Source organism: Chrysochloris asiatica, unplaced genomic scaffold, assembly GCF_000296735.1.
Source record: "Chrysochloris asiatica unplaced genomic scaffold, ChrAsi1.0 scaffold00157, whole genome shotgun sequence".
NCBI lineage: Eukaryota > Metazoa > Chordata > Mammalia > Afrosoricida > Chrysochloridae > Chrysochloris > Chrysochloris asiatica.
In genome coordinates this window covers 7,640,616-7,660,831 of record NW_006408675.1, presented here as the reverse complement: position 1 = coordinate 7,660,831, position 20,216 = coordinate 7,640,616, and the positions used below count along the sequence as shown (strand labels likewise).

The 20,216-nt window shown below is 38.8% G+C and overlaps 1 protein-coding gene across 2 annotated transcripts in view; it reads left to right on the top strand.

Annotated features, from left to right (window-relative positions):
• NLN (neurolysin (metallopeptidase M3 family)) overlaps positions 1-20,216 on the top strand; it is a 106,256-nt gene that overhangs the window by 68,987 nt on the left and 17,053 nt on the right. For both annotated transcript variants that reach the window (XM_006870982.1, XM_006870981.1), the window contains 3 exons: positions 10,549-10,735; positions 11,133-11,261; positions 12,695-12,831. In XM_006870982.1, coding sequence (XP_006871044.1) covers positions 10,549-10,735; positions 11,133-11,261; positions 12,695-12,831 — 453 coding nt within the window. The remainder of the gene's footprint in view (positions 1-10,548; positions 10,736-11,132; positions 11,262-12,694; positions 12,832-20,216) is intronic.

Genomic DNA, 20,216 nt, shown 5'->3' with positions numbered 1-20,216 from the left:
TGCTAACCAAAAGGTTGATGGTTCAAACCCACCAGCTGCTCTTTAGAAACCCTATATAGGTTTGAGTCACTGTGAGTCAGAACTGACTGTATGACACTTAACAACAACACACCAGAATCACAATAAAGCTAATGGGTTAGGCATTGGGCTATTAACTGAAAGATCAGCAGCTTGGATCTGCCAGTCACTCTGCGGCAGAAAGATGAGGCTTCCTGTTCCCATAAAGATGTACAGCCTCAGAAACCCTGTACAGGGTCATTTTGAATCAGAACTAATTTGAAGGCACTTTAACAACAGCAACAATTAAAAATTAGAAGGATGGAAGGGCAGTAGAACTTCAAAGTATGTGATTTCAAATCTTTTAATTCAGTTGAAAGCATTTTATCTGCTGTAAATATTTTGAATTAGATAGTGTTTTAAGTAAACATCACTGTATTAGGAAGACAACCAGGTATTATAACAAGAGCACTGGGTTAGAAGTCGTTTGTGTATCTGTGAGCCTAGCTATGTGGCCTTTGGCAAATTATTTATTAGCTTCTAAACGGTCTCATTTTTCTTATTCATAAAATAGAGTCAACAGTGATTCTTGTACCCACTTCCTTAGGGAGCTGGGGAGTTCAAACAAAATAATGTGTGAGGAGCCACTCAAAATCATAGAATTCTACCCATATTTGAAATAGTTTTGTAACTATGCTTACACATAATTCAGCCCTTTTGGATTAATAAGTACTACATAATTAAGAACTGTAAAAAAACAGAAAACCAGTGGACTGAACTACAAGGTCAGCAGTTCAAACCAACCAGCTGCTCCTCAGAAACCCTATACCAGGTTACTATGAGTCAGAACAAACTCCCCAGCATTTAACAAGATAACATACTGTCACTTCACCTTAAGGAAACTTCACAAAAACTTATGCTCCATGAATTTAGCATGAAAATCTATGTAAGATTGTTAGAAGCCACCAAGTTTGTGTTTGGTCATGTGTTAATGAGTACTGCTAACTAGAAATTTGCTTACTGTGTTTTATATGTGTGCTTTTTAAATAATTAGTTGATTTCTTAAGAGACAGTTATTGATTATCTAATGTATCTGACATGTTGTATTAGTTGTGATAGGCTAGCGTTCAGCAGAAAGAAAATATGTTGTATCTTGAATGTTTTGAGTTTAATCTGAATAAGGTGAAATGCAAAGATAAAAAAATTAAAATTAAGTTAAAATGATAAAAATTAAACATTTATTAGCAGATATATTAAACTGAAGGTTGAGGTCAGGTCAAGTACAATAATAAGAGAAAATAATTTGCATTTTCATGCAGCTACATTAATTTCATTAATATTTAATGAATACCTACTACTTTCCAAAAGGAGCTCTGGTAGTGTAATGGTTACGAATCAGGCTGCAAACTGCAAGGTCAGCAGTTCAAAACTACTAGCTGTTCCACGGGAGAAAGATGAGGCTTTCTACTCCCGTAAAGATTTACAACCTCGGAAACCCTGTTCAGGGTCGCTATGGGTCGGAACTGACTCGATGGCACTTAACAACAACTACTTTCCAGGCACATACTAAATTTTGGAGTTAAGGTCAAATAAGGCATGCTCGTTGACCTTTATATTTGAGTTTGGATTATGCTTTTGTTTTTATCTAAAAAGAAGCAATTTCAATAAGAAGGTACATAAATAGATATAATCCATATAGGGACAAGCCTGGAATTATAAAATGCAGTATTTTAGACGTCTGTTGATTATGTGTTCTCATTTCTTTTAAATGACAGTGGTAGTACTGACCTCTGGAACTATAGGTCTATAGTAAAGGTTAATAAACTAGTGTACATATTTTCTTTATTGCTGTTATTACATACAGTGATCATTGGATATGTGTGAAGTTAAAAATATTACATTTGAACCCTCTATAACAAAGTGTTGGGAGCATTAAGTGCCGTTGAGTAGGTTCCGACCCATAGCGACCCTGTATAGGGTTTCCGAGGAGCAGCTGGTAAGCTTGAACCACTGACCTTGAAGTTCAAACCAACGTAAGTCTAGGGTCGTACCGAATTTATTATTATTATTATTAATTTAATGCCTTGGCTTGTTATGTATGTTTCTTCATCATTGGATTTGGGGTAGATCAGACAGATCACAATATGGGATGATTACTAAGAAATCATATTTCAAGAAACATTTGAAATGTTTAAGCCAGTATTTTCCTGCATTGTCAAATTCATAGTAAATGAGGAGAGAATTGATATTTTAGAGTTACCTAGAAAAAGAATTGAACAAAGTTAGCAGAACATGCAAACTCAAGATGGTGCCCTGCACAGAATTGTTGCTGTTGTTGTTGTTGTTGTTGTTAGGTACCATCGAGTCAGTACCGATTCATAGCGACCCTATGTACAACAGAACAAAACACTGCCCGATCCTGGGCCAACCTCACAGTTGTTACCACACTTGAACCCATTGATGCTGCCACTTTGCCAATCCATCTTGCAGGGGGGCTTCCTCTTTTTCTCTGACCCTTCACCTTACCAAACATGATATCCTACTTCAGCAACTGAATAACTGAACCCAAATTCTTATTTTTTCTTTGTTTTTTGTTTTTGTAAACCTAGGTCAGATATAAGTACTATTTGTTCAATAAATAAATATGAAATCATTTTTAAAGTTCCTTTGTTAGTATACGACCACCAAACTGTTTATTATGTTTATTTATAAACCATCAGTATTGTTTAAATCAGATCATTGTAAATCTGTTATTTTTATTTACAACTGAATGCTTAACTTTCTGTTGTTTTAGAATATCCCTTCCCTCTGCTAATTTCCTAAATTCAGGCAACTCACAAAATTTGCCACAAAATAAAGTAAGGTTATTACAGTTTCTGGAGTTAGTGTGCCCCACAGTGTCATGTAGTTTTGGAAAGGACTTACTTAAGGAAAAGTCAGCTTTATCTGATCAGTCTTGTGTTCTGAGGTGCTTTTGATATTTCATTTTTGTTCTATTTCACAAGTGAGTGAAAACTGAAGGTTTGTCCAAATTGAGCAACTACTGTAGTTTTTGTTTTTTGTCTTTTTAACGTTTTATTGTGAATTTTGTGAAAGGTTACATGGGAGAACATTAGTTTTACATTCATTCTATCATATATCGTTACATTGTCATGGTGACAATCCCCTCCACACATCATCAACCAGCCAAAGAGTATACCCTGCAAGCCTTCCCTCGGTTATCAGCACCCAGCCCTGCTCCCTCTCTGGGTCTAGAGTCCCTAGCCGCTCCCTCTCTCCATGTTGTCATCTCTGCCTCCATCTCTGGCGTCACTGCTTCTCTGTGTAGGGTCCCACACTCTGCTCTTCTCCCTTGATGGTTCCAGGGACCAAACTATTCTATTCTTAATTCTATGTCTCTGTCCCTTTAATCTGGAGCCCTGGTGTGGTGCTGTGGGTTAATGCGCCAGACTGCAAAGCCATTTGTGCACAGTCTGCAGTTCAAGCCTACCAGTTGCTCTTCAGAAACCTTATATAGGGTCAGTATGGGTCAGAACCGACTCAATGGCACTTCACCATAACAACCTCCCTTTAGCTTAGAGACAGAGAATTAACAATAGGGTTGTTGTTGTTGTTAAGTGCCATCAATTGTGACCCATAGCAACCCTGTATAGCAGTTCCAAGGAGCAGATGGTAAGCTTGAACCACCAACCTTACAGTCCAACCGACTAAGAATAGGGTAGTTTGCTCAATTTGGACAAATATTCAGTTTTCACTCTCTATCCCTTTAGTTTCAAGGAGCTCTGGTAGCGTAGTGGTTAGGAATCGGGCTGCTAGCCGCAAGGTCAGCAGTTCGAAACTACCAGCAGTTCCGCGGGAGAAAGATGAGGCAGTCTGCTCCTGTAAAGATTTACAGTCTCGGAAACCCTGTGTCGGGTCACTATGAGTCGGAACGACTCCATGGCACATCACAACAACAACAACATCCCTTTAGTTTAAAGAGCTCTGATAGTGTAGTCGTTTTGAGTCAGGCTGCTAATCTCAAGGTCAGCAGTTCGAAACTACCAGCCTTCCACAGGAGAAAGATGAGGCTTTCTGCTTCCATAAAGATTTACAGCCAAGAAAACCCTATGCAGGAAACCCTTTGCACTATGAGTGAGAACCAACTCCAAGGCATACCACCACCACCACCCTGCCTTTAGTTTAATTAGAGTGCTGGTGTGGCGCTGTAGTATAAGCACTTGATCACAAGGTCAGTTTGAACTGCAAGGTTGGAGGTTCAAACTCACCAGCCACTCCTTGGAAACCCTATACAGCGTCACTGTGAGTGGGGCCTGACTCGATGGCACCTAATAACAACACTAAGAAATCAATAGTGGGTCACCTAAATCAAAGTTCTTCTGAGGCCTGTTCCTTTTCCTAAACACACTACACCAGTTGAGTTCAGCAGTGACCTTTTCTTTGAGTTGGGATTTCATGAATATAGTATTTAATTGTAATCACAAAAGCAACTGGCCTCTTAATTAAAATAATAACCCATAAAAGTTTGGCATGCAAACACAGACTCTCACACACAACTTTTTGAGCTTTAGTTTACTTAATTTTGTTCTACTTGTATGAACTGAGAAGTTAATTGTTGTATGGAGCATTAAGTCATTTGTTGAAGATTCAATTGGATTGTAAAAATCTGTAATGGAGTGTGCTTTAGGCATCCTATTGTCTGTTTAAAAAGATAATAAAGAAAAATGTCATCTTCTGACAACTTTCTTCCCCTCAAGAACTTCTAACCACACAGGAACCTAAGTTTACATTATTCCCTAGGCTTTGTCAAAATGTTTTCTACAGCAATAATGGCATACGGCTTTTTGAAGTGTCACCTGCAAATTCATTTGTTAATCAGACTATTTGATGGTATTTATTTTAGATTATTCTGCTTCATTTGGGAGATAAATTAGCACCAGTACTTTCATAGCCCGCAAAGCTACTATATTCAAGCCCCTCAAATTGTGCATACTGAAAACTGTAAAGTACTTTAGGGCTCATTGCATAGCAGTTTTAAAACTTTGCAGTCATCATTAAAGGCAATAATGGTAAATACTAGTATGTTGTTTCTGAGGAGCACCTGGTGAGCTCGAACCGCCGACCTTGCAGTTCAAACAGCTTGGTAGTCTGGCACATTAGCCCACAGCACCACACCAGGATTCCAAAATATATATATACATGCACCATTACTGCAATAGCAGTAATAGAAAAAACAGTAATTTATAAGCATTTATAAATTACATATGTAGATAATGTTCTATGTCCTACTTTGGTAAGTAACAACTGGGGTCTTAAAACCTTAACAAGCAGCCATCTAAGATACAACTATTGGTCTCTTCCTGTCCAGAGCAAAGTAGAATGAGGAAAATCAAAGATTCCAGGAAACAATTAGTTGATAGAACTGATGGACCACATACACAGTTTCCACAACCCTGAGACCAGAAGAACTAGATGGTGCCCAGCTGCTACTACTGACTGCTGTATTCAGGGTCACAAAAGAAAATTCTGGACAGAGTAGGAGAAAAATGAAGAACAAGATTCAAAATCATTAAAAAAAAAAAAGACTAGCCTTAGTGGTATGATAAAGTTTGATGAAACCCCTGGGACTCTGGTCCTTTGGCACCCTTCAGACCTGGAACGGAACCCACTCTCAAAATCACCTTTCATCCAAATAATAGACCTATACGGTAAACATTACACTCATGAGAAACCATCAACTCTGCAAGACCAAATGAACAAGAGCATTTGCCCAAAAACAAAGTGCAGAAGGCAGGAAGGGGCAGGAACAAAGGATAATTGGAAATGGGAAACCCAGAAAGGCAAGAGGAGTACCTAAGTGTAACAACATTGAGGGCATTGCAAACAATGTTAGAAAACAACATTTGTACAGATTGTTGAATGGGAAATAAATTTGCTTTGTAAACTTTCACCCAAACCACGATAAAATGCTCAAAATTAAAACATAATTAATGATGGGAAAATATAAAATACAAAATTTAGCTAGGGTATCTGCCAGCTGGGTAGCAATGAATAATATCTTAGCAACCATGCTGTTTGCCTATGAGACCCCCTCAGGCTGCTAGATTCTCAGTCTTCTCCCTTTTTTCTCTGTGGGAGAATACACAGTAACTGACTGGATTCCTTTCTCTTTAAAATGTCTAAATTAACGTTTTGAATTTTGTAGGTTCTTTGTCCTCATTTGAGAAATATTCAAATGATGTTGCCTAAAGTCACACAGAGAAGCAATGTGACTATGGGGAAATTAGTAAGCAGTGGGGTTATTTTTAGCTTCTACTCCCTGCAAACATTTCCTTTTGTTCTTTAGAAGACATTGTAGATCTGTTCATTCATTTGCTGTTTCGCCGTCCCCTCCCCCACTACAAGATGGCTTTGGGATAGAATAAGCCCTCTCTTCTCTTCTCTATGTGACATAACTGTGTTGATTCTTATTTTGCTCAATTTTAACTCCACCATGTGAGTTACTCATTTGTTCATGTTGTCTCTGGGTCCTGACCTATTCCCGCATATACTCACAAACACAAACCCTCTTTTGGTTGTTATTTGGGCTTGATTTTCTCCCACATCTGCAAATAATAACTTCGAAAAATTGGCATTTTTCAAATACACAAACAGGATATATAAAACTTCTATTTGTGTCAAACCATTGTATGATAGCAGTGGGTGATGTAATCTTGCCTTTATTGCTCTCTTGGTACCTATTTCTAAAACTATATACTTTAGCAAAATATATTGTTGTTAAGTTCCATGGAGTCAAATCCGACTCATAGAGACCCTTCACAGGGTTTCCAAGGCTGTAAATCTTTATGGGGGCAGAAAGCCTCATCTTTCTCCCATGGAACAGCTGGTAGTTTCGAACTGCTTACCGTAAGGTTCGCAGGCCGATTCGTAACCACTACGCTACCAGATCTCCTATAGCAAAGTATAGAGTTAGTATTAAAAATATCACTACTTTCTCAAATCCAGGGTAAATGATGATAAAGACTGACCTGTATATTTGATCTCTGAAAAATATTCCAGTATATAAACCAAAACACCGAACCCACTGCTGTCGAGTTGCTTTTGACTCATAGTGACCCTACAGGACAGAATAGAAAGGCTGTAAGGCTTTCTCCTGTGGAATAGCTACTGGGTTTGAACCACTGACCTTTCAGTAAGCAGTTGAGCACTTAACCATTGCACCATAAGGGCTTCTCTTCCAAAATATGTTGTTGTTAAGTGCCTTCAAGTTGTTTCCAACTAATAGCAACCCCGTTTAGGGTTTCCGAGGAGCAGCTGGCAAGTTTGAACCTTTGACCTTGCAGTTAGTACTCCAGGGCTTATCGTACAGCCCGCACCAGGACTCTTCCAGTATATGTTGCTGTTAAGTGCTGTCAAGTCAGTTCCAACACATAGTGTTGTTAAGTGCCGTTGAGTCGGTTCTAACACATAGCAACCCTATATAGGATTTCTGAGGAGCAGCTGGTGAGTTTGAACCACCGACCTTGAGGTTCAAGCCAACCTTAGGGTCAAGTGCTTATCCTACAGCGCCACACCAAGAAAGATTTAGTCATTCTTTAATATTGTAATTTAACCCTGTCTTTCCTGTTTCTGAAAGACAGAGACATGGTTCTAGAGGTCAACTGCCTGTTTGCAATTTCTAGTTCTCCCATTATTCTCACAGGTATGCCCCTGTGCCCACATCTCTAACGTGGAGGTAATAATACTTACCTCATACAATTGTTTTGGAATTTAAATCAAATAATTCATGTAAAGAGTCTGGCATAATGCCTAATATGGTAAACTCTCAACAGATGTTGACTATTGTTATAATTAGGGAATGGGATGGCTCTGTAGAATAAGCAATGGACTATGAACCACAAAGTCTGCTGTTCGAGCCCACCTGCCATTTCGCAGGAAAAAGATGATACTCTCTGCTTCCATAAAGACTCACAGCCTCAGGAACCCTATACAGGGTCTCTATGAGTCCGAACCCATTCAACATCACACAACAGCAATTATGACGATTGTATACAATTTTTTTACCCCCTTTAATGTTGGGTGTTAGAAGGTACCAAATGAGGCAAACATGTTTCTAGCGCCCTTGCCTCTTTCTATTGAGCTATCTCTTGGGATGTCCTCATCATAGGTGGTCTAATTCCAGCTCCTAGTGAATTTAGTTTTCCTTGGCCCTTCGCTGTTTGCAGCTCTTCATATCTATAATCAGCACAATTATGATGGTGAGTCAAGCAGAACACTTTTTTGCAGAAAGAGAGGGAGGCAGAATGTGAAATGGCGTTGACATCTGTGCCTCTGCCCTGGGCCAAAAACGGAATGGTGATCTGCTGCTGATTCGACATCCCATCTGCTGCATTCTCTGTGGTTAAGTCCCTCTTCCCTCTCCCCTCCGCTTAGAGCCTAGGGGATGATGAAGTCAGGGAGAAAGGATTGGGGTGTAAAGCATCTGAAGAGGAAAACAGAAGAGAATGTGAAGAAAGACAACAAAATGATGGCCCCCATGTACTGATAACTCATTGGGGTCAGTGCTATCTCCTCCCAGTGGCATTTGTACAAATGTTCTTTGGATTGTGTGAAGGTTAAAAACCACTAGCTTGTTTGAGTGATTCTCCAAACTGCTGTTCAAGAACTTTTCTGACATCTGACCCAACAGTATATTGAATTTTACTAAAGAAAAAAAAAGTCTCTTGTTCTTAGCCTAGGTTCTCAGGCTTTTAACTCCTAAATACATTCTTTGTCTTTCTTTCCCTATACCATTTTACTTTACCCTCCTTGCCGTGATTCCCACCAGAATGATTTATTTTAAGATAACCTCTTCTACTCAATTTCACAGGAGCTCTGGTAGTGTAGTTGTTACGAATTGGGCTGTAAACCTCAGGGTCAGCAATTCGAAACTACCAGCTGTTCCGCGGGAGAAAGATGAGGCTTTCTGTTCCGTATAGATTTACAGCTTCAGAAACCTTGTACAAGAGTCAGAACCGACTCCATGGCACATCACCACCACCACCACCACCACCACCCAATTTCAGAGATACAACACAGGCTTTCTACAACATGGTTACCTCAGGACAACTTATCTCAGTTTACACAAAATATCACATACAAAAAGGGTATCCATCTGAAATATTTAAGAGTCCTGGTGTGGTGCTATAGGATAAGAACTGGACTGTTAACCTCAAGTCAATGGTTCAAAGGCACCAGCCATTCCTTAGAAACCTCGACAGGATGACTGAGTTGGGATTGACTGGAAAGCATTTAACAACAACAACATCTGTAATATTGTAATTGAACTGTTTAATTGATTTTTATTAAAACTGATTAATTACATGGAGTCCCTGGGTGGTGCACACAGTTAAGCACTTGGACGCTAACTAACGTGTGGCATTTCAAATCCAACAAGAGATGCCCTGTAAGAAAGACCTAGCTTTCTACTTTTAAAGACCACAATCATTAAAGACCTGTCGAGTGCAGTTCTACTCTGAAACACAGGGTGTCGCCATGAGTCAAAATTGATTCTCCAAACTGGTTTGGCTTAAGTAGCTAAGCAGCAAAGTGCCCTCCAAAAGGCGCATATTAAGTAAACAGTGGTAAGCAAATGGAAGGTACAGGAAGACCTCTTAGATTATGGAGCTCTTTGTCTCTAATGCAAAATTCCTTAGAAATATTTTCACTTTCAAAACTTAAGGACTATTTTAGCTCATGATGTATTTTTTTTTCTAGTTGTGATTTTCTGATGATTCCTCCAAGTATGTCTGTGAGTCAAAGGAATAAAATATTATCTTATTGTGGAGTATTTAGGACTCACTTCCCATGTTGCATTTTAACCCTTCATTCAAAGAACATTGGATGATCCTGGAGGACATAATGCTGAGTTTTAAAAAGTCTACTATAAAAGAACATGTATCATGTGAAACCACTGATATGAAAAACAAAGAAAAAAGTTTTCATGCTAAAAGAAGCATTGTTTATGTCTACCACGGGTATAAGGAAAAAGGAGGGTCAATTGCTAACTAGAGGGTTGCTGTTGTCAGTGTCGTTGAGTCAGTCTGGTTCTGGTTCTGGTTAAGTGCCGTGGAGTCGGTTCCGAATCATAGCGACCCTGTACAGGGTATCCGAGGCTGTAAATCTTTACGGGAGCAGAAAGCCTCATCTTTCTCCCGCAGAATAGCTGGTAGTTTCGAACTACTGACCTTGTGCTTCACAGCCCGATTCGTAACCACTACGCTACCAGAGCTCCTTTGAGTCAGTTCTAACTCATAGCAACACTCCATAGGGTTTCCAAGGAGTGGCTGGTGGATTTGAACCACCGACCTTGCAGTTCAAACCTACCTTGTGGTCCAGTGCTTATCTGACAGTGCCACATCACGATTGGGTGTTAGTAAAGGTTAAAAAAAAAAAAAGATAAATAAATGGTAGTATTTGGAGTAAATCATATAAAGTCATTTTTACACACACATGGGAATCTATAAACAAAAACAAAAATTTTAATAAGATGCCTCTGTGTTTGCTTTCTAGACTGATTTTGCACGATTTAGTGGAACAAATGTGGAAACTGATTTTGTAGAGGTGCCATCACAAATGCTTGAAAATTGGGTATGGGACATGGATTCTCTCCGAAGATTGTCACGGCATTATAAAACTGGAAGTCCTATTATGGATGATCTACTTGAAAAACTTGTTGCTTCTAGACTGGTCAACACAGGTATGACTTGAAATTTTAGAAAGGAAAATAAATTAGAACTGCTTCCTGCAGAATTGCTGACATGTTCTTCGATAGAAAGTTTTTGCCCTTTGATAATAACGTTAAACCCCAAAGTGCTAATATATGGGAATAAGGAACCCTGTGATATTTTAAATAGGAGGAGGTTTCAAAAATTGAGTGAAAAACGAAATTTTTCCATGAACTTTTTGTAACTTCTTCATATGTATTTATAATGTCTGTCACTTTAAGTCTTACATAGAATGCAATGTCTTGCTCCCATTTCGTGATAAGTACTGCAGGAATCAGTCAATTTCTGCAGTCTGTGATCTTGTGATGTTAGAACAGACAGTTCTGTCTTCTCTAAAATGTGCCCAAACATTCTTTCTTATGTTATCAGGTCTTCTTACCCTACGCCAGATTGTTTTAAGCAAAGTTGATCAGTCTCTGCATACCAACATATCACTGGATGCTGCAAGTGAATATGCCAAATACTGCACCGAAATTTTAGGTGTTTCAGCCACTCCAGGTATGCAGATACTAAGTTTTGGATTCATTTTTCTATGAAGCACAAGGCACCCTCATGACAGTGTCAGAAAAGGCAGAGTTTGTCTGACGGTTTACCTAACTTCATTTGTTTCTGATTTCTATAATCAGGCCTTAACTTTTAGATAAACATGCTTTGTCCTTATGAGTTATCTTGTCCAAATGTGCTAGAAGGAAAGGTGGGTCCAGTTTTGCAGCATTTTAGTGTAATCAGACGTGCGCGGTTGGCCTCCACCCCAGAGCAGGGACACCCATTGACATTTGGTAACTGCCGCCTGGCTCCTCCCTCCCTATAAGCACCGTGAACTTTCCTATGATTTGGCAGAAGAGACATTTTTAGAAAGAAGCATAAACTTCTTGTTTCTGATCCTGAGTTAAGTCAGTGTGACTAGCAGTTTCTAATCTGAGGTTTATGTTTGTGTGTTATTCTCATTTACATATTTTAAACCAGCATACAGCTAAATATGTATATGTAGTTGATAAAGAGTTTTGTTTTTGTTTTTTTCACTAAAGAAATTGTTATTAAAATGAATCAGCCACACTTAGAGAGATAATAAAGAATGGTCAATTGAATCTATCTAGGTTCCTCGCTTCCTTTTATTATCTGTTTGTAATAGACCATGGAGCAACACTGTGCCTTGAGCCACTTTTTTCTTGTTGTCATCTCATAGTGACCCTGTAGAGGGTTTTTGAGGAACAGCTGACCATGTGGTTCTCAGTCCAATGCTGATCCTCTAGCAGCACTTTAGCTCCTTTTAAAAATAGCCCTTGAGGTAGATTAGGTTGTGCAAAAGATTAAACTCTGGACTACTAATCAAATGGTTGATGGTTCAATCCCACCCAAAGTAGGTTCAACAGCCTAGTGATCTCTTGCTAAAAGATCACAGCTGAAAGAGTGCAGTTTCAGTCTGCAACATAGGAGGTCGCCATGAATCAAAATCAACTCATCAGCAACTGTCTTAGTTTGCTTTAAGAGGTTGAATGAATTGGTAACCTTTCTAATTTTTTAAGTGAACAATTCTTTTTTAAGTAATTTGCAATCTAAGATGGTGACACATTTTAGATATAAAGAGGTGTGGCAAGGACAAAGGTACACATTACAGTATTTTAAAGACATATACGTCTAAGGGATAAGGAAGAACTGACTTGTGAAAATCTGAACTATTTGCTGGGTGTGGACAGCCTCTGAAAGTATTGCTAGGCATTCCAGAGATCAGGGCCGAAACCAGCTCTAAGGTTGAGCCATCACAGGAGAGAAGTTGGTAAACATCTCTGCCAAGGGCATAGGTACGAGAAGTGAGATCCTATCACCTTTTCCTCCCACAGCTGGGCTCACCACAGGGAAACCTTAGCTAGCTGATCACCTGATAATTAACACTTACCATGGCATTGATTGAAATGTATCTTTCTTTAAAGGCACAAATATGCCAGCTACTTTTGGACATTTGGCAGGAGGATATGATGGGCAATACTATGGGTATCTTTGGAGTGAAGTATTTTCCATGGACATGTTTTACAGCTGTTTTAAAAAAGAAGGGATAATGAATCCAGAGGTACTGTATTTGTTTAGTTCGTTTCTCTTTAACTTAGCATTGTAGTTGCTCCCTCCCCCTTGAACTCCTAATATAAAATGTTTATGACGCCTAGATTTTAGTGTAAAAGGTTTGGTAACAGCTCTTAACTTTAAGGTCTTACATTTTCTCAAATCATTATCCATCCTTATTAAGTTGCTGTGTACAAGTGATTAACTCTAATTCTATAGGTTAAAAAAGAGAGACTGCATTTTCTTGCTTATTAACATTCCAATATATTGCATAATTAAAAATTCAAAGCTTTGTTTATGCATGTGCACATTTATAGCTGCTAGTTTTGACATGTGCCATACATTGTTGTAGTTTTATAGGAGGTTGAGTAAGAAAGGTAAACTCCTTCCTGATGTAAATAGTCTCCTTATGTTTTGATATTCTCCACACACTTTCTTTGTACATTTTCTTTGGGCACCACCCTTTTTCTGTGACGGGCATACCGCACCTACTCTACAGTTTGTAACTGAAATGCCTTGAAGTAACTTAAACTGCTGCATTAACTTGAGCCATCCCTTTCAGTGAAGTGAATTGACTGGTAGGTGGCTGTCAGCCAAGCCTTCCTGAGTTTCAACCCCTTGGTCTCTGCTATTATTGAAGATTCAGCTGTCAGATTACAGCTAAGGTTGATGCATTTTCCAGAGTGTTTTTTACTTCGGTTTGAGTCAGCGATTAGAAGAACACATTTTTAGAGGCAGAGTCCTTATTTCAGTCAGTTGATTAGCTCTCTCTACTTTATGTTTCTGGATTGCATAATGCCTTACACATATGCATCGGAATATGCTACTGTCATTAGACCACCAACAGCCTTCCTCCAAAATAGACAAATACTCCCATGCTACATTCTAAACTCACAAGTCCCATCAAGCACTTCATCTCCCATCCTGACCACCCGGTCTGTTAGGTTCCTTTAAGCCTCATTCCATACCCGGGCCAACCCAACCCATTTACAAAAGGCAGCCATTGACCAATGACTGTTGATCTTACCAATACCTAGTCTGCATGGCTTTCAGCCAGCATCCAGTCCTGAATTCCTCCACCATCTCATTTAGAAATGAGATTCTAGATATATACTCAATATTCTGGAAAACCTTGAGTAACTCTGTTAGCATGGCCTAGACATGCTGTCCAACCTGAACTGGACACTCAGTGATGCTCTCTAGCCCTACTGCATTTCCCTGATTGATTCCCTCCAGTGATCTCTCTTCTTCACTGAGAAAACTGAGATCACTGAGTATAAATACATTGAGCATAAATTCCTTCCCTATGCTCTTGCTTTCTTCTCTCCTCCTGTCTCAGAGGAGATGTTTCTAAAACCAAGCCTTGTTGCCATCTTGTACTGACTCTAACAATCCCAGTGCTGATGTCCTAATATTTTTCTTTTCACCACCTAACTTCTTGATATAACTCTATTTCCTGGATTATGGCCCTCCAATTGAGATAGAATATCTCCCTCCAAAGTTTCTACTGATGATATAATCCCTAAGTCTAAAGGCCCTCATCTCCCTTTCTCTTTATTCCCTAACTGGTATTCCTCTCCTTTTTATTCACAGCCCTTAGGTTAGATATTAAATTTCTTCCTTACTTTCTAGTACTCCCTGTATATCAGCCACTTTTGTATGATTCCTAAATGCACTCTTCCCATTCCTTCCACCTACCTCATCTGTGTCTCTCAAAAATCCTACCATTCTTAATTACCCTACTCAAATGTTGCTCATCTGTGATGTCCTCCATGTCATCCAAAGATCACTCAAAGTGATCTTTTCATCCCCTGAGCAAAACAGTGGACTTGGCCATAAGAAAGCGTTTCTATATCTAAGCTGTTTAATATATTATGCAAAGTGAAGACATCAGGTTATAAAATAGTCTATACCATAGGATGTAAATATTTATTTTATAATATATGTTGTTGTTATTAAGTGCCGTCAAGTCAGAAACTGGTGGGTTTGAACTGCCAACCTTGTGGTTCACAGTTCGGTGCTGATCGTACAGTGCCATGCCAGAAGTCCTTATAATATATACTTAGAAAAAGAATACACCAAAGTATGATTAACGGTTCTCTTTACTTGCTAAGTTTGTGGTGATTATTAAATTTTCTTCTGTGCTTTTTATGGAGCATTTTCCTAACCTTTACATAGAGCATGGACTACTTCAGAAGTCAGAAAATGAATGTTATAAAGAAACAAAAAGTCTTGGTCTATAAAGGTGTTATTATGCTATCTTTCTGACTCATGTCATTAGTTGGTGAGACTTCCTGGCATAGATGCTGAACTGCTTCTCTCGGTTAAGCGCCCTCATTCACCTTCTCAGTGCTTCTACTCACCTGACCACATCTCTAGAACACCTCCACCATTGCTTCACTTCCAGCTGTCAAAGTCGTAGGGTTTGAAAGTCCAACAGAAACAACCCCTGCTGTTATACTTCTGTGTAATTGTTATTCTTAAGCTTCGAAGCCTGTTAGTCCACCAGACTATTCTTAATTTAGACAAAGGGACCAGACACACTAAACTCTTAAATAGTAGGTGTAGGAAGCTACTAGGAAACAACTAGGAGTTGTTTCCTTGTGATGTTAACAATATTTCCCAGCTTTGCTAAAATTTTGGATTCAAAAGTGTTATATTTTATTAGACATCTTATTCCATGAAGCTGGCTTTAATTGCTTCCTTCTGACGTATTTTTTTTCTTTCCTTTCAAGTACTTTAGATACCATGTCATTTCTTGCTCCCCTCACTCTCGGGGCATTAGTGGGCCTGGCTCAAATGACATGGAGGATCCTCTGCACTCAGCCCCTAACCCATCCCCTTGGCTATAATGGTAGATCCTGCTTTTTAAGCTATGCCTTTTTTTTTTTCCTTTTTGCTCACCAGTGAAGTTTTTTGTTTTTCCAATGCAGTTTTTTTAAGGTTTTTGTGGATTGATTGAAAGTTTACAGGGCAGATCATCAGTTTTACATTCAACAAATCATACACCTTGTTTCATTACAATGATTATAATCCCCTCCGTGTACCATCAGATAACAGTATTTCTCTCTATTCACTTTAGCTCTTTTTTTTATTGTTGTTGTTTTTTAGACACTCAGGCATATATAATAATTTACATCACCAAAGGGCACATTCTGCAAGTCTGACTCCTGGCCACCAGCACTTGGTCCCTCTCTTCCCATGAATCTGGAGTCCTCAGCTGCTCCCTCTCTCCATGTCCCCATGTATGCCTCCATCTCTGGTGTCCCTGCTTCTGAACTGTGGCTTTTTAAGCAATTCTTTTCTTCCCTTCTACAGTATACTATAAATTTGTTTATTTTAAACTTTACTTATATTTGCAACTGTTTACTCTCAAATAACACCTGATTTAAATAGTCACTTTTTCAAATAGTCACTTTTTAGAAATAATACTTTAGAACAACAATCCTGATATTCAGAAAGCTTAGATATTTGTTATACACCTATCCTTCACTTACTAATTGTCTCATTATCTGACATTTCACATAGTAAAAAGTCTACTGTCTGTTTTACACATTAATGATATAGATCTGGCAGTCAGGAATTCCAGCTTGCAAAGTAAGAATACTGGCTGTGATGGTTAAGGTTATGTGTCAATTTGACTGGACTGTTGAGTCTCAGTGGTTTGGCAGTTATGTAATGATGTCATTTGGCAGTTATATAATGATATAGTCATCCTGTATTTTGTTACCTGATGATGTGCTCATCCTCCATTTTCATGTAAGGAAAGCCTTGTCTTTGGAACTTAGCCATGTCAATAAATGAGAATTCTTGGCATTCAGAATTGGAAAATGCCCTGGGAACACAATCATAGACAGAGACAAATATAAACCTACAGTCTTCTGAATACCAAGTGGTAGCAGTAGAACATTTAATGGTGTGGCACACTTATTTTCATTCAGTTTTGAGGCCATCTGTCAAAATGCATGCAAAAACTGAACAGTGAATAAGGAAGACTAGAGAAGAATTGATTCTTTTGAATTATGGTGTTAGTGACGAAGTATTAAAAGTACCATGGACTGCTAGAACATTGAACAAATTTGTAAGAAGTACGGCTAGATTGCTTCTTATCATGGACAATGGCAAGATTTGATCTCTCGTTCTTTGGACATGTTGTTAGGAAGGATTGGTTCCTGGAGAAGGATATCATGTTTGGTAAAATCGTTCAACAAAAAAAGAGGAAGACCTCCAACAAGATGCATTGGCACAGTGGTAGCAACAATGGACTCAAACACAGATATTGTATATTGTGAGGATGTCACAGGACTAGCAGTGTTTGTACATAGGGTTGCTGAGTTAGAACCAACTCAACAGTACCTAACAACAACAATCAAAGTGCTAAAACTGACAGTTCACTTATGTCTTTGTTGTTGTCATTAAGTGCCATTGAGCTGGTTCCAACTCATAGCCACCCTTTATAGAGTTTCTGAGGAGTGGCAGGTGAGTTTGAACCGCCAACCCTGTGGTTCAAACTGACCTTGTAGTCCAGTGCAGTATCCTGCTGCACCACTCCAGGACTCCGGTTCACCTATAAGTAGCCTAAAAGTTTACTAATTTTGGTATATCAGTTGTTGTTGTTGTTAAGTGCTGCTGACCCATGATGACCCTGTATAAGGTTTCCAAGGAGCAGCTGGTGAGCTTGAACCACCGACCTTGCAATTCAAACGATTGTGGTCTGACGCATTTGCCTACAGCGCCATACCGGGATTCCAGTTTATCAGTAGGTTATATATATATTACTCTTCACTCTAAGTAGGTATTGTGTCTTAACTGCTTAATTGATTTAAATGTTACCTAAAGTCTTTGTTTTTAAAAGAATATGGAGAAATTTTCTTGTATCTTTTACTTCTCCGATTGCTCTCTTAAGTAATTATACAAGGAAACTGGTTTAGATGAACTCTTCTAGCAAGCTCTAGGAGCTCCTTAAGGATATCTTTAAGATGATCAAATGTAGTTTCAAAATCCAGCAGCTAATCACAGGGTTGAAAGCAAGGGGCACTTTAACTAGGGTCATTTCTTTTTATATGCAACTTCATTGTGGGAAAATTGTCTAAGAGTAATAGATGTCATGGATTCAAAGGCAATTATATAATTAAGCCAAAATTACCCTCCACCTTTTTTTCATTTAGAGAAATTTCTACACTTTGTTTCTTCCATCAGTGAAGAAGAAATGCAACTAAGTACCATTTCTCCAAAGGAATACCAAGGAATTCAAGATAAATAAGTGTATTTTAATTATATTTTAATCTAAAGGAATAATAAGATCTTACATGCAATAACAGTCACAGAATCATGGTTAAACATGAAAAAGAGTGACCTAAAAGAGAAAGTTGGGTTAACGCGCAACACTGCAAAGCCATTTGAACTGCAAAGGTCAGCGGTTCAAGCTCACCAGCTGCTCTTCGGAAACGCTATACAGGTCTCTATGGGTCGGAACCGACTCAACAACACTTAACAACAACAACACAGAAAGTGTAACATAAAGCTAAGAATTCCAGTGTTCTTCAGAAACTAGGCCTAGTTGCTGCCTACAATGTGTTGCCAAGAACAATATAGAAGTTCCTCTCATGGTGCTTACAAGTAAATAAGATTTTTTGTATTTTGATGGTAGATCTGAATTTCTCTTAGATTTTTGCCTGATTTAAAGGATGAAGGAAGGAAATGAGACGGGACTTCCAACCTCCTTTTTGAATATTTACAAGGCCAGACCATCTGAATCTTGAATCTCAAGAAGCTGGAAACAGGAGTTTTTTTGTGTGTGTGCTCTTACAGCTCGCCTTTGTGTTTCTCCTAGTGCTCCTCTAATCTGCCTTGTCAATTGTCTATTTCTTTATCTTCCTACATAGTATAAAATCCTTAAAATAAGAACTATTGTATTCATCTTTCTCTTCCTTCCTATGCTTCATACATGTTTGACTTCATTATTATTGTTGCACATGCAAACCTCTTTGGAACTCAGCTGAAGTTCACCCATCTGCTTCCATTCCTCCTCTGCCTTAATGCTTGCATATTTCTCTCCAGGGTACTTTTCTTCTCCTGATTTCCCTCGTCCCCATTAAGATCTGTTTATCCATCTCTCTCCACAAACTGGAACTCTACTTAAGGTTTCCAGAAAGTCTCTTATAAGCAAAACCTTCCACATGGTTGTCAAGCAACACAATTCCTACCACTGTTCTTGTTTCCATCTCCCCGACTACCAGCACCAGTGTTTGGCTCTCAGCCTCCTTCCTTATTGTTGTCAAAGTACTTTTAAAAATCTTTCCACCCACAATTTCCCCACCCTTATAGAAAACAAAGGGTGTGCTGTTGGGCAGTAGTTTACAGATGGGCTGTGGAAGGGAAAGGTTTCAAAGTCCAGTTTTTTGTTGTTTTTTTTCACTGTTCATGGTTTATTTGGTGTTTTAGTTGGTATGACAGATAGTTACAATGTTTATATGTAGATCTTTTTATATTATATGGCAATGTACACTACTCTGATAAGTATAGTACACAAAATAAGGTCTTTTGGGACAATTATGCAAAAGACATGCAGTATTGGATTTACACATTGGAACCCAGGATGTGATTGGAAAAATACATTGGGCTAGGCATGTTGAGTGTAGGAACCAGAATTGACATAACACATAGTAATCACATCCTTCTGGTTTGAAGGGCAGTGACAGGATGGTAGAAGGGCAGTGGTGTGTCAGAGGTGGTGGAACTATTGTATACTAAGTTACATCTACACGAGGTTTACTATTGTCCACCATAAAGCAATAGCTGTAAGGTTTTATGGACCATTCCTATGTCTGACTTTAGGAACAGATGTTATTCCTTGGTCATAATTTTACTGCTTTAATCACAGATCAGATAAAAAGGACGACATGCACAACCCCCCAACTAAAATCCCTTTGCAGCCTAGACCAAAGTTCAGTTTTAAAGCATGCTAGTAAGCCTCTTACGTGCTTGATCATCCTCTCCTGTTCTTAGGTGAATGCTCTCTGCCCTTATATACCTGTTACTGTATGAAGGAGAAGCTCTGGCTCTACTCCCCAGAGGAGGGAGGGTTGAAAGTCAGTAGGCACTTTCATGTGCTGCTGCAGAGATAAGAGAGGTTATAGAAGAAGACCCAATCTATCTCCCATTTATTTATTCTCATTAGTGATAAGCGCTAAGCATCCTTCATTCACATAATTATGACTGATGTGAAAATACTGACTTAGGGTTCTAGTGTGGCACTGTGAGCTAATGTGCTAGACTGCAAAGTTGGTTTGAACCACAAGGTTGGTGGTTCAAGATCAATAGCTTCTCCTTGGAAACGCTATTGATGTTGTTGTTAAAGTGCCGTCGAGTTGGTTCCAACGCATAGCGACCCTT